The 27,362-nt window shown below is 43.1% G+C and overlaps 1 protein-coding gene across 1 annotated transcript in view; it reads left to right on the top strand.

Moving 5' to 3' along the window:
• The first annotated feature begins 10,072 nt into the window (after window positions 1–10,072).
• The window catches only part of dnah3 (dynein axonemal heavy chain 3), a 47,693-nt gene continuing 30,403 nt past the window's right edge, over window positions 10,073–27,362 (top strand). Inside the window, exons 1-19 of the mRNA XM_065007972.1 lie at window positions 10,073–10,090; window positions 10,205–10,306; window positions 10,453–10,660; window positions 10,976–11,136; window positions 11,433–11,625; window positions 11,912–12,107; window positions 12,683–12,808; window positions 15,048–15,243; window positions 18,414–18,593; window positions 19,261–19,397; window positions 19,548–19,653; window positions 21,617–21,795; window positions 22,020–22,204; window positions 22,520–22,643; window positions 23,000–23,153; window positions 23,402–23,546; window positions 23,775–23,986; window positions 24,305–24,396; window positions 24,714–24,828. Coding sequence (XP_064864044.1) covers window positions 10,073–10,090; window positions 10,205–10,306; window positions 10,453–10,660; window positions 10,976–11,136; window positions 11,433–11,625; window positions 11,912–12,107; window positions 12,683–12,808; window positions 15,048–15,243; window positions 18,414–18,593; window positions 19,261–19,397; window positions 19,548–19,653; window positions 21,617–21,795; window positions 22,020–22,204; window positions 22,520–22,643; window positions 23,000–23,153; window positions 23,402–23,546; window positions 23,775–23,986; window positions 24,305–24,396; window positions 24,714–24,828 — 2,829 coding nt within the window. The remainder of the gene's footprint in view (window positions 10,091–10,204; window positions 10,307–10,452; window positions 10,661–10,975; window positions 11,137–11,432; window positions 11,626–11,911; window positions 12,108–12,682; window positions 12,809–15,047; window positions 15,244–18,413; window positions 18,594–19,260; window positions 19,398–19,547; window positions 19,654–21,616; window positions 21,796–22,019; window positions 22,205–22,519; window positions 22,644–22,999; window positions 23,154–23,401; window positions 23,547–23,774; window positions 23,987–24,304; window positions 24,397–24,713; window positions 24,829–27,362) is intronic.

Below are 27,362 nucleotides of genomic sequence, written 5' to 3' on the forward strand. Positions count from 1 at the left end.
TGGTGCCATAAAGAACCCTTTTCTTAAGGTTCTGTATAGAACCAGTCTCAAACTCAAAGGCTCCCCAAATAACCTTTTGAAGAAACATACAGGGTTCTTTATTCTGGTTAGTCATATTATATTGGGGGTGTTCAAGTTGTAAGTCTACTAAAGGCAACTACAGACGACTACGGACAGAAGTCGACAAGGGCGATGCATCTGCGACAGCTGAAAGTTGCACACTGTAGTGGTTTCCCAACAGCAAAGCTCAGGTCAATATAGCAGTGTGAACGTAGCTGGCCTTGTTTCAAAAATGTTTTCTTTATAATGTCTAAATAAATATGTATCTAATCCCCAAATCACATTCTGTCAATGGCGTGCGTACTGGGAGGGGAGTCAGGTGCAGGAGTGCAGAGAGTGAACAGGCACACACTTTATTTAGGCAGGAGAAACCAACAGACGGACGCCACTGCGTCGAAACCTCCAGCCAATGCAAAAGTGCCAACGTGCAAACAGTCACAATGTCACGCCCTGGCCTTAGTTATCTTTGTTTTCTTTATTATTTTGGTTAGGCCAGGGTGTGATATGGGTGATTTATGTGTTTTGTCTTGTCTAGGGGTTTTTGTAGATTTATTACATTTACATTTACATTTAAGTCATTTAGCAGACGCTCTTATCCAGAGCGACTTACAAATTGGTGCATTCACCTTATGACATCCAGTGGAGCAGCCACTTTACAATAGTATTTATGGGGTTGTGTTCAGTTTAGGTGTCTAGGTAAGTCTGTGGTTGCCTAGATTGGTTCTCAATCAGAGGCAGGTGTTTATTGTTGTCTCTGATTGGGAACCATATTTAGGCAGCCATATTCTTTGGGTATTTTGTGGGTGATTGTTTCCTGTCTTTGTGTTTTATGCACCAGTTAGGACTGTTACGGTTTTCACGTTTATTGTTTTGTAGTTTGTTCATGTTTGAGTTTTCTTATTAAAGAACCATGAACTATAACCATGCTGCGTTTTGGTCCGCCTCTCCTTCCCAGGAAGAAAACCGTGACAGAATCACCCACCACAACAGGACCAAGCGGCGTGGTGAAAAGCAGCAACAGCAGGAGAGGCAGCGGCAGCAGGAGAAGCAGCCAGCATCACAAGACTCATGGACATGGGAGGACGAGTTGGACGCAAAAGGACCCTGGGCAGAGCCAGGGGAATATCGCCGCCCCAAAGCAGAGCTGGAGGCAGCGAAAGCAGAAAGGCGGCATTACGAGGAGCAGGAGAGGCAGCGATGTCAGGATTTCGGGACATGGGAGCACAATCTGGACTATACAACTTGGGAAGAGATAGACAGGTGGGCGGTAGTTTGTTCATGTTTGAGTTTTCTTATTAAAGAACCATGAACTATAACCACCCTGCGTTTTGGTCTGCCTCTCCTTCCCAGGAAGAAAGCCGTGACACACAATAATATTGTATAAACACAATAACATACCTCGTGAAATAAAACACGGAATAAACGCATACCAGAAAAGAGTGTCAACATAGACACGTAACACAAAACAATCTCACACAAAGACATGAGGGGGAACAGAGGAATAAATACATGTAGTGTGATTGGGGAATGAAAACCAGGTGTGCAGGGAACAAGACAAAACAAATGGATAAATGGGGCGGCGATGGCTAGAAAGCCGGTGACGTCGACCGCCGAACGCCGCCCGAACAAGGAGTGGGGCCGACTTCGGCGGAAGTCGTGACACATACTCACAAACTAAAGCCATATGTGTGTACATTGTAAAATCAAATTGGTGAGAGAGATGGTCTCATTACATAAATTTGTATATATCTTTTATATACATGAATCACGTCAAAATTCACATATTTGGTCAGATCAGAGGAAGATGTGAAGCGAGAGGATTCACTCACACCAAAACCTGTCCACGATAAGCAAACCGCCTGCCTTCCTGCCTTTGGGACATTGACTCCCATTGTAGTGTCTCCCACTAGCCAGAAACAACTGCAGAAACTTGAAGCTGACTTCATCAAAACCTGCATGACCTTTGATGACATGTTTTTTGTAAAGTTCATGCAGTCGACATGAAAGCGCAAGTCAGACAAATTTTATCCCGTAATGCAACACACTTTGAAAAGCAGTGACCATCTAGACAAAATTGATCCGCTCAAACGAGCCCATTGTTTTATGGTTAATTGATATTCCAAATGTGTAATTACCAACTGGGAAAAAATGGTTGAATTCAATGCGATGATGTTGAATCAACGAGGAAAAATGATTGGATTTTTAAAAAAGTCATCAAAATAAGGGAATTCTTTATTTTTTTATCTAAATCCAATGACATCTGTGTCCCGTGGTTATTGTGCTAGTTGACAAGTTGAATCAAGTGTGCAACTTCTGGAATAGATCAAATACATGGAAAATCTGGGGGTCCACGAGGAGAGGTTTGAGAACCCATGATTTTAGACAACAGTTCTTAATTGACACAAGGACTTACGATCAAGACACCGTTATCAAGACACCGTTACTGGCCGTAATCATGTGCAACAGATTAGATAAACAGAAATGACACTCACTCATGGTTGCACAAAAAGAGCTGCTGGCCTTACATTTTCACTAAAAAAGGATCAAGAAACCTTGACTGGCTCCTAGGCTTCTCTGAGTCATTATGGTTCTTTTTTATTAGGCAAGTCACTTAACAACAACTTATTTTTACAATGATGTCCTACCCCAGCCAAACCCTAACAACACTGGGCCCCTATGGGACTCCCAACGACAGTTGGTTGTGACACAGACTGGAATCAAACCAGGGTCTGTAGCGATGCCTCTAGCTCTGAGATGCAGTGCCTTAGACCACAGCGCCACTCGGGAGCCCTACATAGAACCATCACTCTTGCCAAATAACTATTGACGAACCCTCTTTTCTAAGTGCTTAGAGCACCATATTGTCTTTAACCTTGAATTGACACAAAAGTAGATTTTGCCCATAATATCTTATAACACCATGACAATCTACTCAGCGGTCTTATCATATCTGAAAAGACTTCAGTGGATATATGAATGACCCTCTACAGCCCTCTTTTCCTTTTACACTAAGGGTCTGTATAAGCTTTCACTGCCGCGCTAATAGATCGTGCGTCAATCACACTGAGAATATGCTTGTTTACATACAACGGTCATGAAAAGGAGGCCACCTAAATATTTAATGGCTTCTTCGAGTTACCCATCGAACAGTCACCTTGTGACCCAGCTCTGGATTGTACTTCAAGAGAGCCGTGGCGTCATTGTTAAACACCTCCGACTGTTTGTTGGTCTCGGACTCACATCATCAACATATACATATGTCTGTGATTTACACAGACTCCCATTATCTCTGGACACATCACTGTCCACATTCCTTTATCGCACAGTTTGGTAGCACACCCTTGGCTCAAAATACAGTATCTATACTGTATGTGAGACTGTAAATGTTATTATACATACATATACATATTACACAAAAAGCTTGAGGCATGCAATGTAGTTGTTCAGGGATAACACTTTTGAACTATAGAAGTTTACTGCTCTGTCATGGGCTTGTGCAAAGTCACTGTATGGATGTACACAGTCATGTATAATATCAGCAACTGTTTACTAAGAATGCCGCTCACAGTACGGCAATCTATCTTCTCCGAGTAAGGACCTGATCCACGCTTGACGGTGATAATGTCACAGGTTGCCGTCTCTGACCTGCAGCATCCCCTGCTAGCACAGCCAAGTTATCGTTTCCTAGAGGAGAGTTCAACTACTACAGACGCTGTCACTCCCAAGGTCTATGCTGTTGCACCCACAGGGGCTACAATGGTCTGGGTCGTGTTCATTACGTACCAAATGGAAGAAAATGGAAGAAAACAAGAAGGGACTATTCAGATGATGACAGTTTAAAATACAAGTAAAACAAAGAAGAGAGTAGGAGGGAGAGGAGAGGTTCATATAAATGCTGGTTCAGAGGGAGGGTAATTAAATGCTTAGTCATAGAACAGTAGCTCTGGGTTTTTGTGTTTCATTTCCTATTGTATCACTTGAAAAAGAAGAAGAGAAGAAGAGAAGAGGAGAGCAGCATAAAAACTGGTCACACTTTATTTGGATAATCCGGATGTTCGATCTGTAGATGCTCTACAGATGGTCATACTATCAACAAACTATCTTGATAAGCAACTGCTTGCTAAGGTTACGGTTAGGTTTAGGATAAGGGTAAGGGGATGGAAGATCCAAATGAAGTGTTACCTAAAAACATATACATATGATTGCCCATTCTCCTGAGTGGTGCAGCGGCCTAAGGCACTGAATCTCAATGCAAGAGGCGTCACTGCAGTCCCTTGTTCGAATCCAGGCTGTATCACATCCAGCTTGATTGGAAGTCCCACAGGGCGGAGGACAATTCGCCCGGTGTCGTCTGGGTTTGGCCAGGTAGGCCGTCATTCTAAATAAGAATTTGTTCTTAACTGATTTGCCAAGTTAAATAAAGGTAAAAATATATATATTTTGACAGGACTATTCTTGTTAGTTCAAATTATTAAGTGTCACTATTTGAGAAGGTATGGTCACACAAATTTCCAAAGTGGCAAAGGATCGGATGGATATTGTCATTTATCAGCGTAGTAACCCCCCTCCCCAACACACACACACAAGCTGTCCATGACAGAAATTGCTCACACACCTCTTGTTGACGGAGAGATCATTTTGCAGTTTTAAAACGTATTTCCTGTAATTCTGAACATTTTGCCATGGGGCTGAGCTGAGAGAAAATGTTCCCATTTTAAAACGAATTTCATGCAATTCTACACATTTTGCCATGTCTTATGTGTGTTCATATGTTCAGTAGCGACCAGTCATTTAGGGCAGGTGGGGCAGGCATTAAAAACAGCCAGTGGAAAATATGGAGAGTAGGGGTTGGTAATGTTCTCTAGTTTCGCCGAGATTGGCTCATTGTTCTGTCAGTCATGGGGAGACCACGTCACCGCAAAATCTACGACTAGAGCTCAAAAATTCAAGCCCCTTGGGTGCTGCCACAGAGTTACATTAGAAGTGCCCATCCAAGAAGGCTCAAGGTCATTGGCCACAGATAAAATTACATCAAATCACGTTATATCCACCGTAGCTTTGATTGGACATCATACTTTCAAAATCTTAGCTAGCAAGCTAGCAGTCATCATCATGAATCAAGTCAACAATCTACTGGCAAATCCTTTTCAATTCTTGTCATATGAAGAGAAATTAGAGATAAAACGTATCGGTGTTCATCGGCCATTGGACATAAATATTACATGACAGGTTGGAAATCGCATATTCAACAATGAGTGGTTTGGAAGGAATCAGTGGCTAACTGCATGCATTGCAAAGCAATCACTAGCCTGCTATTCAGTGGAGTGGGTGTGTGGTCCAAGTCTGGATTTAAGCGTCTCTTTTCCAAGTTTAAAATTATGAACATTCAACATTGGCCATGCTGTCAATCCAGCATGACTATGGCCACACTCAAAACAACTGGAACCTCAGAACTGGGAAATTTCAGACTTCAGTGAGTTCAAGAAAACTGGGAACTCGGAAAAATACGTTTTGAACGGTAATCCAACTCGGAATTGCAAGTCGGGAACTCAGGCCGCTTTCTAGAGCTCCAAACCTGAAGATCACTGACATCATCATGATTCGACTTTGTTTTTTTCAGAGTTCCCAGTTGTCTTGTTAGCACCATAAATCCAGAGAATGCCAGACTTTGATGATAAAGTTTGATGACAAAATTTGCCCACGAAGGACCGCCGTGCCGCCACCTTCCTGTTCAAGCAAGTACAGCATAAGGTGAGTCCAAAGATGTCTTCGATGTTGCTGCATAAATTATGTAATATCTCAGGGAGATATGTATACTCTAGTTAAGAAAGTAATACTAAGTGTATGTTGTGTAGTAAGCTGTTAGTAGCCCATGTTCCTCACCCTAATAATTTGGTCCCTTTTCCCCTCATAACTTAGCCTACTGTTCTGACTTGGTGATGTCCATGTAGCCTATAGCCTGTTTTAGAGTAATGTCATCATCGAATATTGTAAGTGCTTTCGTTGTCTACTTATATGCCCCCTTTAATTATCCCATGGTTCTGACTTCGTGTACAGGGAGAATAATGTAAGAACAGCCCATGTTCTGAATTCTGTCGCTGTACATTTCAAAAGTGTTAAACAAATAGTTAATACGTTATGGGTTGCCTCTTATCCGCTCCACCCCCCCTTATGTCATAGTTTGTACATCTCATTTGCCAGTAGAAACCACATTTTTCTAAGCAAAGTCAACCATATTAACTATATATTTTTTTAAAGGCAGTAAATGAGGCTGAATGAACTGTTTCGCTGCCAGACAATGATCTGCTGATAGCCAGGTGGAGCAGTGGTAAGTTGTTAGGACTGTTGTTGGGACAGCTTTATGTGGGCCCTAACAGTTTGTGGGGACCGTTTGTCACCGTTCTAGTGCAATTCATGTATTGTTTAGTGTTGCGATGTCTAAATAAAATAAAAAAATGTTTTTTTGCCCCACCAAGATTTACATGCTAAAATCGCCACTGCATATGATATATTTTTTAAATGTAATTATTTATTTATTTATTTCACCTTTATTTAACCAGGTAGGCTAGTTGAGAACAAGTTCTCATTTGCAACTGCGCCCTGGCCAAGATAAAGCAAAGCAGTGTGACACAGACAACAACACAGAGTTACACATGGAGTAAACAAGAAACAAGCCAATAACACAAACAAATCAATGGCACAGTAGAAAAAAGAAAGTCTATATACAGTGTGTGCAAAAGGCATGAGGAGGTAGGCAATAAATAGGCCATAGGAGCGAATAAATACAATTTAGCAGATTAACACTGGAGTGATGAATGAGCAGATGATGATGTGCAAGTAGAGATACTGGTGTGCAAAAGAGCAGAAAAGTAAATAAAATAAAAACAGTATGGGGATGAGGTAGGTAGATTGGGTGGGCTATTTACAGATGGACTTTGTACAGGTGCAGCGATCAGTTAGCTGCTCAGATAGTTGATGTTTAAAGTTGGCGAGGGAAATAAAAGTCTCCAACTTCAGCGATTTTTTTTTGCAATTCGTTCCAGTCACTGGCAGCAGAGAACTGAAAGGAAAGACGCCCAAATGAGGTGTTGGCTTTGGGGATGACCAGTGAGATATACCTGCTGGAACGTGTGCTACGGGTGGGTGTTGTTATCGTGACCAGTGAACTGAGATAAGGCGGAGCTTTACCTAGCATAGACTTATAGATGACCTGGAGCCAGTGGGTCTGGCCGGGGTTGGAGTAGCCAGGAGGAAGGCATGGCCAGCAATTGAGAGATGCTAATTGAAATGTTCGATTATCATGGATTTATCAGGGGTGACCGTGTTACCTAGCCTCAGTGCAGTGGGCAGCTGGGACGAGGTACTCTTGTTCTCCATGGACTTTACAGTGTCCCAAATGCTGAAGCATTACAACAAAGTAAGCATTAAGTTAAAAGCCCAACTGAGTTCCTAAACTTGGGTGGGCTTTATTTTTTATTTTTTATTTTAAGACCCGCGGTAAGCACCATAGTGAGAGAGAAAAACCACAGCACATTACCAATGGGGTATTGATGGGGTTCTTCTAAGCAAACTGATTTCTGGTCTTAGTCAATCCTCTCTCTGGCGCTCTCTTCAAAAACACTGTTTCCTTATCTTTCATTGCCTGCTCCCTCCCTCCCTCCTTTTTTTTAGTATTCTTCCCCTCATTCATTCCCCCAGGGTTTCTCTGAAATCTCTTAAATAATAGACACCGAGTGAAGGGCTTTGGGGGCGTGTGATGGATCGCCCTCCTTCTCTTTCCAGGCCGCTTATGTTCTTGTTGTGCTCCCTACTACTTATCCATCATCCCTGTAATGCCACATTGCTCTCAGGCGAGAGTGTCTAAACACCTATATTTACATCAGGCAAGCATGAAAAGACAGCTTTTCCTTATGATTCGCTTTCTGGGACTTTTATTTTGAAAATCTCCAATCCCCTGAGGTCTGTCTCATCTATCATGTTTGTGCATAAAAGCCATTCCCTGACAGACAGACCTGGACGTGCCCATGTATGGCCAAATACTATAGTTGAACATGAATGAACTGCCAAACTATTACCTGTAACCTGTATGGCCTTAAACATAACTTTACATGTAAAAGTCACATTCTCAATGTAAAGCTGAGGTATGCCACACAGCACTTATTGGCCCCGTTGGTCACTCATAATAATGGAAAAATGATGGAGAAATAGTAGTCACTCTTGCTTATATGATTTAAGACTGTGTAAGACTAAAGGAATTATTATCACAATGAGTTTCAATAAATAACCTGTATTCAACTACCAGTAATTTACACCAGACAAGCCTGAAGGAACACAACAAATCATGTAATGTCCATTTGTTACCAGTCCAGTCCTCTTCTCTTCTTGAATAGAGTGCCACTGGCAGTTATATTAGCTTTGTGTCAGACAAAGCTAATATAAATGTTACTCTATACAAGACAAAGACAGAATGTCAAGTTCACAAAACCTGCTTTAGTAACTTTTATCACAAAAAAAGCAGCAATGTTTTCAAAAGTCTAATCAGCTGTCTATCTCTGAGTGAATCTAATTTTGAACACAGTTGAAATGACCCTGTCTCGACAAGTTCAGGCAGCATTTGACGTAATCTTCTTGCACCATGTTGGGTGTTGAAGGTGATTTTTAGATTTTTATAAGAGATTTAGCCACAGGTATCCAGAATGCACAGCACGGTCTGTACCAGAGAGGGGTCAAGACAGCACAGAAAATAAAGGACTCATATTGCACTCACTATAATTTCATCACTATGGTAATTCATCAAAAGCAGCATAAGAAAACCCAAAACATAAGCAAAAGCAGGCATCATATGCCTACCTGGAGTGTAGGACGAGAAGTCATTTTTAGTCTACTCTCTCGTGAATTGAGATGCAGGTCTTCAATGTCACTGTGCAACCTTGAAACAACAATATTAATCTTCAAAAATCCCAAAGTTGGCTTTCTTTTAAATCTCAGAGAACAGTTGAATAAGCTTGTCCTCTGTTTGCCACATCAGCGCAACCAAACCCTCACTGACCTCACTACCACGAACTAGCTTGTTGTGACCCCTAGTGGCCATTAGAAAGGTTTTGTAAATCGATGTTTTCACATACACTAGCGGTACTGATTGTAGGCGTGGGAATCCCCCTATCTCCCTATCAACAATCACCCCATGTTGAAGCATAATATGATTTCGTTTATGGATGACTGCATGCACAAATAAATCTTCAAATCCCATATGTATAACTCAGCAAAATGTATTCTGTCAAGTCTCTCAGTCAGAACAAAATCTCATGACAGGCAAAGAACTGTCTTTCTAGTCCAGCTCAAGCACAATATTTGGTACTATTTGCTGGTCATTCTAAGTAAAAACATTTGATTGAAACATATGCCGAGAAGTTTTCGTGCCTCACGTTGCTAGGTAACGACAGCTGTTACCATGGGAGAGAAGTCCCCGGATAGAGACATTGTAGCTGATTGTAGTTCTTTAACTACAGAATAGTGTCATCAACATTGATTTTCCCATTCTTATATTAGCCGGGTAGAATGGTGGACTACAGTAGCTACTTCGCCTACAACTCGTCATGACAATGGCTGTATGAGTTGGTGCCAGAGTTGGTATTTCAAGCGGTGTGGCAGTGGCACTTTGAAAACTTTGTGAGAGATGTCACAAACGAAGCTTTGTGATACATTTTAGGAATGGCATTTGCTAAGAAACGACATGTTGCCACAATGGAAATTATGTCGCGAAAGCACCAGCGACAGGTAGGCTAATTATGACATACTATAATGGAATGTTTCGGGGATATTGGAATGTTTCAAATCATTCCGTGTGGATACAATTGCATCGCACATTGGCGCGCGCAGGTTTTGCAGTGGGTTCGTGTGTTTTAGACACATATTTCAAAGAGTTTAGACTTAAAAACATGTTATATCCGCTGTATAACCACTGCCTCTAGCTTGACGTTACTTATTTAATTGACAATTTCCTAAATTAAAAATGGAACGCTTAAAACAGGTAGGCTATGCTTTGTTTTGATAACTAAATTATGCATACAACATAAGTGTGTTTGTGAATGTAATGGCCAGAGAGCCTTGCTCAGCTGAGTGAGAGTTTCTATTTGAACTGCAGATGGAGGATGATTCTATATATAACATGAGTCATGCAAGAGGACTACCTGGTCTCCCACCTCAGCCCCAGGCCTCTAGTGAAGAACCGTCAGAGCTTTACCAAGTAAGACCTTTATGTAAAGAAGCCAGTCCCTAAAGTGCTATTGATTGGTGGGAAATGATTATTAGTGTGTTCCTTTGTGTGCATACCTACTAGGACAATTCCATGTCATTCCTGCAAGTTAACTCATTACTTTTAAATGGTTCCAGATTGTTCTCAGGCACAGCCATCACCCACCCATCCTCCAGAACACCTCTTGGACTCTGGCTGTCCCTTATAAGGAACAACGGCACCATCGCACCCCCAGTGAGTGCATTGGGAACAACTACAGCCCCCAGGCTCGTCACCTGAAGATCAGAAACCTACAGAGGAGACCTGGAACCGTCAAAGACTCACTTGGGGATGTACCTGCACCTTGTATCCTTTTGACATTTTCATATGTGAATCATTCTTATTCTGATTCATCCCACTGTTGCTACTTTGCTGACCACCTGATCGGTGCTGAATTGAGTGGCATCAAAACAATAATATCCAAAACAAGATCAAATGTTCTATCTTAATTCTTATTTTAGCATCTAGCCCAGCTGAGAAGAGAAAGAGACTCACCCCCAGGGGATGGTAAGATACCTATCAAATACATCAACATTAAGTGTTGACCACTAAAATCTGGACAAAGGGGTGTCATTGAAGTGGTCTTTGTAATGCTTTGTCATCTCAATCCCAGGGATTCAGCTCCTGACACCTCGATCTCACCTGGACTTAAGTTCAGCCCCAGAGAGCCTCTGCCCCCCATCAGCCGACCTCTGACTCCCAAACAGCAGCTGGACATCATGCGGCGCCAAGAGGAACAGATGTGGCCTTTTGAGACAGAACCTACAGAAAGAGACCTGGAGGTAAGCATCCAGAATAGAATAGACAAGGAAATAGAATAGATAGGGAAATAGAATGGAATATGGAAGGAAATAGAATAGAGAAGGAAATATTATATATTATATAGAATTACATAGAATGTAACCGAATAGAGGAGAATAGAATAGTGGGAATAGAATAGAGCAGGCAATTAGAATAGTATAGCCTCCAGTCCATTCAACCAATTTAGTCAGTTAATTGTTCCATTGCTTTCACTCTTTTGGCAGCTTGTTCATTTTGGATGTATACTTGATGTGAAGTGTTTTGCTGATTTCTACAGAGGTACGTGTACTACATTAGTAACGGCGTCCACAGCCCAATGCTGGCCCACCAGCCCCCCCAGCAGATTAAGAACATAATGAAGCTCCTGCCCCCTGGCATTCAGGACAGCAGCAGGAACATGGAGATACTGAAGGGGAATCTGCTAGATGAGGTCAACAAAGACTACGGCTTCAGTCTCAAGAAGAGCATAGGTGAGCAATACTACCAGTAGCAGGAGAATTTGTTACATGACTGCAATGTTTCTTACATGTACCGCAATACTACTTTCATTTATTAATACACTACTTGTAATGAGTGTACTAATAATGTAGATAGTCATTTTAATTTTACTATCCAGCAACAACTGAAAATAATATAGCCTATACATATTTGCAAACATTCCTATCAAAGCAATGTGGTTGTCTATCAAATCACCCTTCCCCCACTGAAAGTTCCCTTGCCTCCATGTTTTCTGTCTCCCCTCTTGGATCCAACCAGTTGACTACATCCTGAGGGACCCTTCGGAGAGGCAGCGTCTGTTCATCTCCAGCATCCCCAGGCCCTTCCCCAGGAGGGTGATCCGAGGGCCCGTCCCCTGGGCCTGCAATTACAGCCAGGCCCACACCTGGCAGAGCCAGCACCTCTTCACTCTCAACCCCATGATGTTCCACCTGCAGAACCTCTGGGTGAACAGGTAGCCTAGTAGCCTGAGCAAAGACGGACTTAAAATGAGCATCAACTGCAACCGTTTCCATTTTGTGTCAGGGTTTGTAGTTCCAGTAAACTAGGTAACAAAATGGTTTGCGTAGGTTTACATTCCCCAAATCACAGATCACATTTGGTAGTAGGTCTATATGTGGCAGAATACACTGTTGCTCTGGCAACCAATCTGTTTACCAATCTGTTTAAATAAACTGTTTACAAAAAAAAACATAAGGAAGCAAAACTAAGCTCAGTACCATAAAACAAGCTAAACAATTGTTTAAATGCTCTAAGATCTAATCTCCCTGTGGATCAGAAGATCGAGTTTCAGATACAGTTTCTTCATGGACTTGCCTGAACCTATGCATGGTGCTCTGTTGATCTCCTGTATTAACCTGCATTAGTTGATCAAACCAAGTGAATCACCATGAACCCCTACTGTTAATAACCATGTCTTAAATGTCTCAAATAAGAGTTGATCGGTGTGCGAAATTAAAGTGGACACACAGTTCAGATAATACAAGTTAACCCTTATGTCTCTCTGTCTTTCTTTTCTCATACTTTCAGTTTCTCCTCCTTGAGGTTTGTGAGACTAGGGGACCTTTTCTCTGCCAACTTCCCCCTGCTGCCCACCGAGTTTGAAGACCTGATTCAGAGACAGTGCCAAATCACCAGGGACGACCTGGCTAATAGGTTAGTAACCTACTGTCTTCAGTCAGTCAGGCAGGCAGTTAATCAAACAATCAGTGAAACAGTCAGTCAGCCAGCCAGACAGATGGGTAGACAGTCAGTCAAGTCAACCAATTGGACAGACAGTCAGAGCTTGTAAAACAGTCATTCAGCCAGGTAGACAGACGGGCGGGTTGACATACAGGTCGGCAGATAGGCCAAGGTCTGCATGGCTAATCCCGGTGTTGTAGTGAGTCTCATGTCTTCTCCTTGTTCACTGTGTCATACCCCTGTCGTGTCTTTCTTCTCACTTAAGGATTCCATTGCAACCTGCTGTGTTTAGAGCAAGGGACCAGTAAACATGATTTGTGGCTGAAATATGAGCCTTTGAAATTTCACAGAAATGTGTTGATTAATTTTCTGAGTTTGTGCCTGCTTGGATACCATTGTTCTCTGACAGTTCAGTCTCCCTTGCCAACCACAGTAGAGCCAAAAGAGATCATGTTCTGGCGTGGCGCTGTTGAAATGCCTAAACATTGCACCAGTTGCTAGGTTTCGTCCTTTTTCTGGAGGCGGAAACTACGTCATAGAGTAACATACATACAGGGGACACATATATGTGTCACAACAATACTACACACATACAGGGGACCAGCAAGCAAGCACCTACTGTATCAGACCACTGTCGGCGGCAGAATGCTGGTGGCAACTTTCCTATCAACCACTGGTGGCAAAATGGTGTCACACCGCTGCCAGCAAGCCTCTATTCAATCACCGGGGGCATATACAGTGAACAAAAATATAAAATCAAAATGTAAAGTGTTGGTCCTATGTTACATAAGCTGAAATAAAAGATCCCTGCCATATTATATATGCACAGAAAGCAAATTTCTCTCAAATGTTGTGCACAAATTTGTTTACATCCCTGTTATTGAGCACTTCTCCTTTGCCAAGATAATCCAGCCACCTGACAGGTGTGGCATATCAAAAAGCTGATGAAACAGCATGGTCATTACATAGGTGCACCTTGTGCTGGGGACAATAAAAGGCTACTGTAAAATGTGCAGTTTTGTCACACTACACAATGCCACAGATATTTCAAGTTTTGAGGGAGCGTGCAATTGGCATGCTGACTGCAGGAATGTCCACCAGAGCTGTTGCCAGAGAATTTAATGTTAATCTCTCTACCATAAATCGTTTTAGAGAATTTGGCAGTACGTCCAACCGGCCTCACAATCGCAGACCATGTGTAACCACACCAGACCAGGACCTCCACATCCGGCTTCTGAGACCACAACCGAAAAAATCACACAAACTGTCAGAAACCGTCTCAGGGAAGCCCCTCTGCGTACTCGTTGTCCTCACCAGGGTCTTTACCTTACTGCAGTTCGGCATCGTAACCCACTTAAGTGGGAAGATGCCCACCTTTGATGGCCACTGGTATTCTGAAGAAGTGCGCTCTTCACAGATGAATCCGGTTTCAACTGTACCGGGCAGATGGCAGACAGTGTGTTTGGCGTTGTGTGCGCGAGTGGTTTGTTCATGTCACGGTGGCGCGGTGGGGTTATGGTATGGGCAGGGATAAGCTGTGGACAACGAACACAACTGCATTTTATTGATGGCAATTTGAATGCACAGAGATACCTTGATAAGATCCTGAGGCCCATTGTCGTGCCATTCATCTGCCAGCATCACCTCATGTTTCAACATGATTATGCATGGCCCCATGTCCCAAGGATTTGTACACAATTCCTGGAAGCTGAAAATGACCCAGTTCTTCCATGGCCTGCATACTCACCAAACATGTCACCCATTGAGCATGTTTGGGATGCTCTGGATTGACGCATACGACAATGTATTCCAGTTCCAAATATCCAGCAACTTCGCACAGCCAATGAAGAGGAGTGGGACAACATTCCACAGGCCACAATCAACAGCCTGATCAACTCTATGCGAAGGATATGTGTTGCGCTGGATGAGGCAAATGGTGGTCACACTAGATACTGATTGGTGTTCTGATCTACGCCCCTACCTTTTTTTTTAAGGGATCTGTGACCAATAGATGCGTATCTGTATTCCCATTCATGTGAAATCCATAGATTGGGGCTTAATACATTTATTTCAATTGACTGATTTCCTTATATGAACTGTAACTCAGTAAAATCTTTGAAATGGTTGCATATTGTGTATATATTATTGTTCGGTGTACGTACAACAATCCCTCATGTGGACTATATGAGACCCCGGTGTCTGTGTCTTGCAGGTGGCTGCCACGCTGTGTGTCCCTGTTTGTCACCTACAAGAACCTTTGGCTGCCCCTGGTGCCCCAGAGTGACCACGTGGCCCCAGTCAGTGCCCAGGAGTTCTTCTCCTGCGTGGCCGCCCTCATGTCCCTACAGCTCCGGAGCCTGATCATTGCCTCCCTGCAGGACCTACTCCAGTTCTTCACCCTGCACCAGGTCTGTCTAACCACTCAACTCTGTCAGGGTTCAACCACGGTTCAACTATCTATACAAGGGGTGTCAAACATATGGCCCGGCCCGCAAGCCCATTCAATCCGGCCTGTTGTCCCCGGAATTTTTTTCTTGTGGGACGATCTCAATCGACATTCAAATTACTAAAACCAAATCGAAACTGTGTCAAAATAATAATGGACCTACAGTTGAAGTCGGAAGTTTACATACACTTAGGTTGGAGTCATTAAAAGTTGTTTTTCAACCACTCCACAAATGTTTTGTTAATAAACTATAGTTTTGGCAAGTTGGTTAGGACATCTACTTTGTGCATGACACAAGTCATTTTTCCAACAATAGTTTACATACAGATTATTTCACTTATAATTCACTGTATCACAATTCTAGTAGGTCAGAAGTTTACATACACTAAGTTGACTGTGCCTTTAAACGGCTTGGAAAATTCCATAAAATTACAGTGGGGCAAAAAAGTATTTAGTCAGCCACCAATTGTGCAAGTTCTCCCACTTAAAAAGATGAGAGAGGCCTGTAATTTTCATCATAGTTACACTTCAACTATGACAGACAAAATGAGAGAGAAAAAATCCAGAAAATCACATTGTAGGATTTTTAATGTATTTATTTGCAAATTATGGTGGAAAATAAGTATTTGGTCACCTACAAAAGTTTATCTCAATACTTTGTTATATACCCTTTGTTGGCAATGACAGAGGTCAAACGTTTTCTGTAAGTCTTCACAAAGTTTTCACACACTGTTGCTGGTATTTTGGCCCATTCCTCCATGCAGATCTCCTCTAGAGCAGTGATGTTTTGGGACTGTTGCTGAGCAACACGGACTTTCAACTCCCTCCAAAGATTTTCTATGGGGTTGAGATCTGGAGACTGGCTAGACCACTCCAGGACCTTAAAATGCTTCTTACGAAGCCACTCCTTCGTTGCCCGGGCAGTGTGTTTGGGATCATTGTCATGCTGAAAGACCCAGCCACGTTTCATCTTCAATGCCCTTGCTGATGGAAGGAGGTTTTCACTCAAAATCTCACGATACATGGCCCCATTCATTCTTTCCTTTACACGGATCAGTCGTCCTGGTCCCTTTGCAGAAAAACAGCCCCAAAGCATGATGTTTCCACCCCCATGCTTCACAGTAGGTATGGTGTTCTTTGGATGCAACACAGCATTCTTTGTCCTCCAAACACAACGAGTTGAGTTTTTACCAAAAAGTTATATTTTGGTTTCATCTGACCATATGACATTCTCCCAATCTTCTTCTGGATCATCCAAATGCTATCTAGCAAATTTCAGACGGGCCTGGACATGTACTGGCTTAAGCAGGGGGATACGTCTGGCACTGCAGGATTTGAGTCCCTGGCGGCGTAGTGTGTTATGGATGGTAGGCTTTGTTACTTTGGTCCCAGCTCTCTGCAGGTCATTCACTAGGTCCCCCCGTGTGGTTCTGGGATTTTTGCTCACCGTTCTTGTGATCATTTTGACCCCACGGGGTGAGATCTTACGTGGAGCCCCAGATCGAGGGAGATTATCAGTGGTCTTGTATGTCTTCCATTTCCTAATAATTGCTCCCACAGTTGATTTCTTCAAACCAAGCTGCTTACCTATTGCAGATTCAGTCTTCCCAGCCTGGTGCAGGTCTACAATTTTGTTTCTGGTGTCCTTTGACAGCTCTTTGGTCTTGGCCATAGTGGAGTTTGGAGTGTGACTGTTTGAGGTTGTGGACATGGTGGCAGCGGCTCTGGGTCTCCACCAATGGAACCGGGGATGCTTAGCCAGCTTATCGGGCTTTCACGCCCTAGCTGGCTCAAGAGGTTTCCTTGCCCCGGTTGGCTCGGATGGCGTCCATCCCACGTCGGGCCTCAGCCGGATCGTCAGTTCTTGTTCGCCCAGATGGTCCAGGAGTTTTTGTCTTTTGTTTTATTGGTGACGTCGGGGTGGATCCCACCGCCGATGGAACCGGGGATGCCTAAGCCAGCCCGTCGGGCTTCCACGCCCTGGCTGGTTCGAAAGGTTTTCCTGGCTCAGCGGCTTCCCATCCCACGTCATATGCCACTGGATCATCGGGCTCCCCTTCTTCAGGTGGATTGACAAGCGTCTTGCCTCAGCCGGATTGTCAGGCCTAAGCCGGCTTGCCAGGCTCTCACGCTCCTGCCGGTTCGTCGGGCTTTCATGCCCCATACGGCTTGCGCTGCACCCATGTCTCGGCCGGTTCACCTAGGTGGGACACCGGGCGGCGTCCCAAGAGGGAGGGGTACTGTCACGTCTGCTCCCGCTCTTCCCTTCCCCTGGCGTTTGAGGGCGCCAGATTACCCTGCATCACACGCTCCTGCCATCCATCACCCACACCTGCCTTCCCTCGTCACTCGCATCAGCGTTATTGGACTCACCTGGACTCACTTATCACATGTTCCTTTATTCCCTATATTTGTCTGTTCCCTTGTTCTGTTCCTCGCTGCTGCATTGATTGTTTCTTCTCTTAGTTTCTGTTTGCTGACGCTGTGCCTGTCTCGTTATATGTCTCCGTCATTTATTAAATGTTTACTCCCCGTACTTGCTTCGTCTCTCCGGCGTCATTCCGCGTGACAGTAGATGTCCTAACCGACTTGCCAAAAGTATAGTTTGTTAACAAGAGATTTGTGGAGTGGTTGAAAAATACGTTTTAATGACTCCAACATTATTGTATGTAAACCTTCGACTTCAACTGTAGTTATTCCTCTTGTCCAGATGGGATAGGGCAGTGTGCAGAGTGATGCTGATTGCATCGTCTGTGAGTTTGATACCCCTGATCGAAAGTTACACACATGGTTTACCCTAACTCGATTACACCCGTTTCATCAGACCAGATGCGCTCTACAGGGTAGCCTAGTGGTTAGAGCGTTGGACTAGTAACCGGAAGGTTGCAAGTTCAAATCCCCGAGTTGATAAGGTACAAATCTGTCGTTCTGTCCCTGAACAGGCAGTTAACCCACTGTTCCTAGGCCGTCATTGTAAATAAGAATTTGTTCTTAACTGACTTGCCTAGTTAAATAAAGGTTAAAAAAAATAACACTTGATATAGAAACACAAACTGTGCCTATGTATTTCAATTAGTTCATTATAAAGAAGACCAATGTTATTTTTTCTGTTCTCTATGATTTGTTGGACAGGACGGGAATGACTTTGGTGAAGTGTTTGACGAGATGCGCTTCGTGCAGCCTCAGGTGCTGCTGGTCAAGCTGAGGGTGGAGGAGCCTCGCATTATCTTCCTGCCCAGCCTTCAGGAATGCTGGGAGCTCATCCACCGGGGCTTCATGGAGATCATCAAGAGTGCCCAGAAACTCCCACGGGTATAAAAAAAAAGAACTCTCAGCCTCCTGTCCTTTCAGTTCTTCATGATTAATGTTCAGTTGTTTATCTAATCTGTTCAATCTATTTCTGTAATTAAAACATTTCCAATATTAACAGTTTAAAGTGGCAGTGCCGTCCTGTTTTATGATATTTCCACCCTATGAGGTTGAAATAAAACTCTGAAATTGTGAAAAATATGATAATGCCCTTTTAGTTTAAGAGATTTTGAAAATATATCCTGGAATTACAGCCTGTTTAGATGGGATGGAGTTTTTGGCCCACATGACATCACAATCTGATCAGATTATTCTGACCAATGACCATTCATCTTTTATTTGCATATGTATCCTCATACTTTGAAGTGGTAAGCGGGGTAGGCTCAGAGTCTAAATGATCCTAACCGCACAGACCGATCATTTCAATGGCAAAAGGAGGCTCAGGGAAATAAATGACTAAACAAATATTTTGAGTTATTTTCATGGAAAAAACTCACAGTGATTTATTAAACATATACAGTGATGATTTAAAAAATGTAATAAAAAAAGACTGCATGTGGGCTTTAAAATCGTTTACTCACATTTGTACCCATTGAATGTGACTAATCTGTACTGGTGCTCAGCGTGGAAAGGATTGTGACTGACAGTTTGTCTGGTCTTCTCTGTACAGGTAGAGTGTAACCTGTTCCCAGAAATCCAGGGACAGGGCCTTTATCTGCACTCCGTCAGACCTGATGAGCTGCTGGTCACAGACCTGATCAACAGAGCCAAGAACATCTTCCAGAAGAACACTGTGGGACCAAAGAAGTATGGGGACATAACTAAACCTATACTACCTAAATTTGAGTCAACTATCTGACATTCTACTTTCTTCCAATACTTTTATGTTAACCTGTTTGGTGGATGAAGGTTCATTTAAGAAAATGACTCATTGCAATATTTCAATATGATCTCCAGGTACCTGAACGTGTATAAGAAGTACAGCAACCTACTAGACAACACTGCAAAGCAGGATATAGTGGCGTTCCTCAAAGAAAAACATTCTCTGCAAGGTTTTACTAAGGTAGATTTGCCTCTCTGCCGTCCTTCCTTCAAATACTACTACAGTACCAGTCAAAAGTTTGGACACACCTACTTATTCAAGGGTTTTTCTTAATTTTTTACTATTTTCTACATTGTACAATAATAGTGAAGACATTAAAACTATGAAATAACACATGTGGAATCATGTAGTAACCATAAAAGTGTTAAACAAATCAAAATACATTTTATATTTGGGATTCTTCAAAGTAGCCACCCTTTGCCTTGATTACAGTTTTGCACACTCTTGGCATTCTCTCAACCAGCTTCACCTGGAATGCTTTTCCAACAGTCTTGAAGGAGTTCCCACATATGCTGAGCACCTGTCGGCTGCTTTTCCATCTCAATTGAGGTCTGGCCATCTGATGCAGCACTCCATCACTCTCCTTCTTGGTCAAATAACCCTTACACAGCCTAGAGGTGTGTTGTGTCTTTGTCCTGTTGGAAAACAAATGATAGTCCCACTAAGCGCAAACCAGATGGGATGGCGTATCGCTGTTGAATGCTGTGGTAGCCATGCTGGTTAAGTGTGCCTTGAATTGTAAATAAATCACAGACAGTGTTACCAGTAAAGCACCCCCACAGCATCACACCTCCTCCTCCATGCTTCACGGTGGGAACCACACACGTGGAGATCATCCGTTCACCTACTCTGCGTCTCACAAAGACACTGCAGTTGGAACCAAAAATCTCACATTTGGACTCGTCAGACCAAAGGACAGATTTCCACCAGTCTAATGTCCATTGCTCGTATTTCTTGGCCCAAGCAAGTACCTTCTTCTTATTGGTGTCGGTGTCCTTTAGTAGTGGTTTCTTTGCAGCAATTCAAACATGAAGGCCTGATTCACGCAGTCTCCTCTGAACAGTTGATATTGAGATGTCTCTTACTTGAACTCTGTGAAACATTTATTTGTGTCACGCCTGCCAAGCTGCCTTCATTACGCACACCTGTCACCATCATTTCGCACTGCAGCGCTCATTGGACTCACCTGGATTCCTTAACTTTGTTGATTGCCCCGTCTATATCTGTCTGTTCCTCCGTTGGGTCCCTGTGTCAGCATTATTGTCATTGATGTCATTACTTTCCCTGTTCTGTTTCATGTCCGTTGTTTATTAAATGTTTACTCCCTGTACTTGCTTTTCGTCACCAGCGTCGATCCTCACAATTTGGGCTGCAATTTCTGAGGCTGGTGACTAATGAACTTATCCTCTGCAGCAGAGCTAACTCTGGATCTTCCTTTCCTGTATCAGTCCTCATGAGAGCCAGTTTCATCATGATGGTTTTTTACAACTGCACTTGAAGAAACTTTCAAAGTTCTTCAAATTTTCCAGATTGACTGACCTTCATGTGTTAAAGTAATGATGGTCTGTTGTTTCTCTTTGTTTATTTAAGCTGTTCTTGCCCTAATATGGACGTGGTCTTTTACCAAATAGGATCATCTTCTGTATACCACTCCTACCTTGTCACAACACAAATGATTGGCTCAAACGCATGAAGAATAAAATACATTCCACAAATTAACTTTTAACAAGGCACACCTGTTAATTGACATACATTCCAGGTGACTGCCTCATGAAGCTGTTTGAGAGAATGCCAAAAGTGTGCAAAGCTGTCATCAAGGCAAAGGGTGGCTACTTTGAAGTGTCAAATATAAAATATATTTTCATTTGTTTAACACTTTTTTTGGTTCCTACATGATTCCGTATGGGTTATTTCATAGTTTTGATGTCATTACTATTATTCTACAATGTAGAAAATAGTAAAAAATAAAGAAAAACCCTGGAATGAGTAGGTGTGTCCAAACTTTCGACTGGTACTGTATATCGTAAAAAATATTCAACCATTTAACATGAATTGCATTGTCAAGCTGAAAATAGAGGCTATTATTCGAATGGCGAACTTGGAGATCGGATGAGAACACTTACTTCTACCCACCCTTTCTCAGAAAATCGAGGGTGTGCAGCAGTTGTGGAAGGAGATTGCCTCAATGCACATCACGGTGCCCCTGTCCATGTTTTGCCTGGACGTGCTGAGCCTGAACAAGGACCTGTGTGACCGCGCTGAGAGGCTGAAGGACAGGCTCATCGTCTTCGAGGTGGACGAGAACCGAGAGCTCAACAAGAGGTGAGAGAGGGAAGAACTCCTTATGTTTTAGATAGAACTACACTACCCATAAGACCACACTTTACACAAAAATGACTGGATGGTAAATCCACTTAATTATGTAATGCTCCTACTATTGTGTACTAATGTTACTGCTACCTTTGAAGTGTTTGACTTATAACAAAGAGCTACATCTCCCATACTGTTGGAAGAAAATAATCGGAAATCCGATTTTCTTTTTCTAGCATCTGTCACCGCTATGACGAGATCGCTGCAACCATCACAGGGGCCCCAGGCAACACGGAGGAGCTGGTGGCCCTGAACCAGTACCTAAAGCACACCAGCGAGGTGACTGTCCACAAGCTGAAAGATGAGATCAACGAGGCCGCCAACCGCCTCAGCTTCCTCTTGGACTACGCTACCCTGCCTCGTGCGTAATGGAGGACCTCTGTCGATAGTTGTTTACGGTTGGGGATTTGGGCATAGAATTGAGATGCACTGAGCAGATATGCTGTTTGGTCATGTAGAGTAGAACACCTGTCGTTCTAGGAAACACATTTCTGCATTGGGATTTAAATGGGGAAATCTTATGGATTGTGATGGTATTATCCATAAGATTTCAAGTTAATTTAATTGAAATCTTATGGATAACGCCTTTGAAGTGTTACTGCTTATTGTGTTGGAGGTTTTGCATGTTTAGTTCTATACCTACCATGATATCTCTGTGCTCTCTCTCTCTCTCTAGACGATGATGTGAAGTTGAACAGTAGTGTGTTCCACTGGCCAGAACAGATCCTGGCTGTGTTTGAGATCAGTAAGAGCCGTCTGGCCACCAGGAGAGAACATGCCGAGGACCACCTCCTCAAGAGGTATCTACACACCAGTACACATTGACAGTCCTGACCCTAATAAGGCTAATCCTCATCCCGAACCATCATGTCAACTTTACAACCGGAACCTCCAATACTAAACCTTGCATGGAGACATCTTCTCTTTTTCCTCTCTCTCTCTCTCTCTCTCTCTCTCTCTCTCTCGCTCTCTCTCTCTCTCTCACCCTCTCACCCTCTCTCTCCCTGCCCTCTTTCTCTTCACACTCTTCAAACTTCACCGTAATGCCCTAATACTCTTCATGAAATACACACTAAACCAAAACTGCAATACTAGACCAAAACCACAGACGTCTTTTGTCTCATGCTGAGTCTCCTCTCCTGTCTCTCCTCCTCAGGACAGCAGAGTTTGACCAGATGTTGCAGTGTGTGGGGAAGGAGGTGGAGGCCTTCAAGAAGAAGGAGCTGATGAGCCTGGAGGAGATGAAAAACAACGTGGAGAAGCTCAACGAGCTCACCTCCTGTCTGGACGCCGCCGTCACCGAACTGGACGTGAGTGAAAGGAGAATCGGAAAATGGTTCAAACTGAATCGTTTTTTTTCCCTGTTTATTAATTGTTTCACTTCACTAACTCAGTTTGGACCTGCCATCACTGAAACTGCTTGTAATGAGGAGCGATATGCGAAACAAATTTGTCAGCCATCGGATCACCTTGTGGGTTTTGTTGCTGTGCTTGCTGCTTGTGCTACTGAATGACTTTCACGTGGTATTGGTTTGTCGCCTTCTCCTCTCACCTCCAGGACATCAACAAAGAGGAGACTCTGCTGGAGAAGGAGCAGAGCCAGTTCCCCATGTTGCAGACCCTGATGGGCAACAAGCAGCCCTATGACCAGCTGTGGACCAATGCCCTCAACTTCCAGAACAAATCAGAGATCTGGATGAACGGTACAGAACTACACACAGGCCATGTTGTAAAACATTTATCAAGATGTATCGTAGTTTTATGATAAATGTCAACTGGTATTATAACTTTAATGGTTCCACGCATAAGACTTTTAATAGAAAGAACTGACGTAATAACTATATATTTTGTTTCTACACATTGTGGTCCGAAATGATTGTTTGTTTGCTTACTTGTTTGTGTACTTTCTCATCTTGCGCCTCACTTCCCAGGTCCCTTCCTCCACCTGAATGCTGAGAAGATCTCAGAAGAGCTGGTCACTATGTGGAGGACCATGTATAAGCTGACCAAGTCCTTCTCCGATCTGTCAGGGCCGCGCCGCGTGGCCGACAGCTTCAAGATCAAGATTGACAAATTCAAGCAGCACCTGCCCATCCTCACCACCATCTGTAATCCTGGCATCAAGGACCGTCACTGGGAGAGAGTCAGTACCCTAACCCTCCCTCTCTGGAGCACCAACACTGAACCAGGAGACAGAATATAATGTGTTTTTAAGGATTTATGTATGTTAACACATTACAAAACATTGTCAGCTTGTCCTAAAATTGGAGTTAGTCTGAAAACGGGTCATATTTTGTTATTTAAAAAAAAAACGTTATTATCATTAACAGTCAGTACCAAAGTACAACTCTTATCAGTACCAGACAGTTCAACCTCAGATAAGATGGCCAGTGAGTCCGGCATACCTGTGATCCATGAAGCTGAGATGAATAATTGATGCTTCTCTGTGTCCTGTTTTCAGATCAGCACCATCGTGGGCTTCGATGTCAAGCCAGATGTGGACACCTCACTGTTTAACATGGTGGAGCTGGGCCTGTCCAAGTTCTCCGACAAGTAAGAACCCATCATTCCTACACTACACTCTGCCTTAGCATTGCGATAGATAGGAGGGAACTGAAATCCGAATAATTGTTGGTGAGAAACAGGGACTGTATTGGTGGTTTATTACCATAATGACATTCAATGTGGTATAGTGTTTTACCAGTAGTTTTCATTTTTGCTATGGAAAGAATATTGCGATACTGGTATTGTCCCAGCCCGAGTGATAATACCGTTTTCAGTGGGTTTCTGCTCTTTTCCATAAATGTGTTAGGTTGTGATTTGCTGTACAATGTGAAGCTGTCTCTGACTCTTCCTTCCTCAACTCTCAGGCTTGAGGAGATAGGGGCGTCTGCCAGTAAGGAGTACTCTCTGGAGAAGGCCATGGAGAAAATGAAGACTGAATGGGCTGAGCTCTGCTTTGCCTTCACTGCCTACAGAGACACGGTAAGCAGCAGCAGGCACGCAAATGCACACACACACACACACACACACACACACACACACACACACACACACATACATACAGTATTAACTAATTACAGAATTTGTCATCTGGACTTATAAATTATTAAAAAGTAACCAAGTATGCCAATATTAGATACTATTACACCCTAGACAGGATCAACTTTCTTAAAGGCCCAATGCAGCCATTTTTATCTCAATATCAAATCATTTCTGGGTAACAATTAAGTACATTATTGTGATTGTTTACACATAGCTTCTTAGCAAGAACAATTTCTCAAGCAAGGACTGTCTGGCACTGGTGTGAGGGGTAAACTGAAAATGAGCTGTTATAGGCAGAGGTTTGGAACACTCTTATTGGTCTATTAACTAATTTACCACCTGGTGATGTCATCAAGTAGGCCAAAATTCCCACCAAAACAAACAGCTCTTACACTAAATGGCCATTATCATAATTTACACAATTGTTCAGTATTATTCCAACCTCATAGTGTGGAAATATACAGTACCAGTCAAAAGGGGTTTTCTGTATTTTAACTTTTTTTTTTACATTGTAGAATAATAGTGAAGACATCAAAACGATGAAATAACACATATGGAATCATGTAGTAACCAAAAAAGTTAGTAATCAAAATGTATTCTTCAAAGTAGCCACCCTTTGCCTTGATGACAGCTTTGCACACTCTTGGCATTCTCTCAACCAGCTTCAGAGTCTTGAAGGAGTTATCATATATGCTGAGGACGTGTTTGCTATTTTTCCTTCACTCTGCAATCCAACTCATCCCAAACCATCTCAATTGAGTTGAGGCCGAGTGATTGTGGAGGCCAGGTCATCTGATGCAGCACTCTATCACTCTCCTTCTTCGTCAAATAGCCCTTACACAGACTGTATGTGTGTTGGGTCATTGTCCTGTTGAAAAACAAATTATATTCCCACTAAGGGCAAGCCAGACGGGATGGCGTATCGCTGCAGAATGCTGTGGTAACCATGCTGGTTAAGTGTGCCTTGAATTCTAAATAAATCACTGACGGTGTCACCAGCAAATCACCCCCACACCATCACACCTCCTCCTCCATGCTTCACGGTGGGAGCCACACATGCAGAGATCATCCGTTCACCTCTGCGTCTCACAGAGACTAATGCTCGTGTTTCTTGGCCCAAGCAAGTCAAATCAATTTGTATTTGTCACACGCTCCGAATACAACAGGTGTAGACTTTACAGTGAAATGCTTACTTACAAGCCCTTAACCAGCAATGCAGTTTTAAGAAGAAAAAAAAGTGTTAAACTATTTACTAAAATAAACTGAAGTGGTACAGCCGTCTAAGGCACTGCATCACAGTGCTAGAGGCATCACTACAGACCCTGGTTAAATTCCAGGCTGTATCATAACCGGCAGTGATTGGGAGTCCTATAGGGCCCAGCGTCGTCCGGGTTAGGGTTTGGCCAGAGTAGGCCGTCATTGTAAATAAGAATTTGTTCTTAACTGACTTGCCTAGTTAAATAAAGGTTCAATTTAAAAATATATATAATTTAAAATATATATCAATAAAAATAGAAAAATAACAAATAATTAAGGAGCCACAATAAAATAACAGTAACGAGGCTATATTTCCGGGGGTACCGGTACAGAGTCAATGTGCGGGGGAACCTGTTAATTGAGGTAATATGTAGGTAGAGGTAAAGTGACTATGCATGGATAATAAACAGAGAGTAGCAGCAGCGTAAATATGGGGGTGGGAGGGGGACAATGCAAATAGTCCGGGGAGCCATTTGATTACCTGTTCTGGAGTCTTATGGCTTGGGGGTAGAAGCTGTTAAGAAGCCTTTTGGACCTAGACTTAGTACCGCTTGTCATGCGGTAGCAGAGAGACCAGTCTATGACTAGGGTGGCTGAAGTCTTTGGCAAGCTTTTGGGCCTTCCTCTGACACTGCCTGGTATAGAGGTCCTGGATGGCAGGAAGCTTGGCCCCAGTGATGTACTGGGCCGTGCGCACTGCTTAGTGCCTTGCGGTCGGAGGCCGGGCAGTTGCCATACAGTGATGCAACCAGGATGCTCTCGATGGTGCAGCTGTAGAACCTTTTGAGGATCTGAGGACCCATACCAAATATTTTCAGTCACTTGAGGGGGAATAGGTTTTGTTGTGCCCTCTTCACGTTTGTCTTGGTGCGTTTGGACCATGATATAGTAGTAGTTTGTTGGTGATGTGGACACCAAGGAAGTGGTTTCTTTGCAGCAATTCGACCATGAAGGCCTGATTCACGCAGTCTCCTCTGAACAGTTGTCTGTTACTAACAGTGTCTGTTACTTTAACTCTGTGAAGCATTTGTTTGGGCTGCCATTTCTGAGGCTGGTAACTCTAATGAAGTTATCCTCTGCAGCAGAGGTTAACTCTGGGTCTTCCTTTCCTGTGGTGGTCCTTGCCAGTTTCATCATAGCTTTTGATAGTTTTTGCGACTGCGCTTGAAGAAAGTTTTGAAAGTTCTTCAAATTTTCCTGGATTGACTGACCATGTC

This window comes from Oncorhynchus nerka, linkage group LG23 (genome assembly GCF_034236695.1).
Source record: "Oncorhynchus nerka isolate Pitt River linkage group LG23, Oner_Uvic_2.0, whole genome shotgun sequence".
In the NCBI taxonomy this organism is placed as follows: Eukaryota; Metazoa; Chordata; class Actinopteri; order Salmoniformes; family Salmonidae; genus Oncorhynchus; species Oncorhynchus nerka.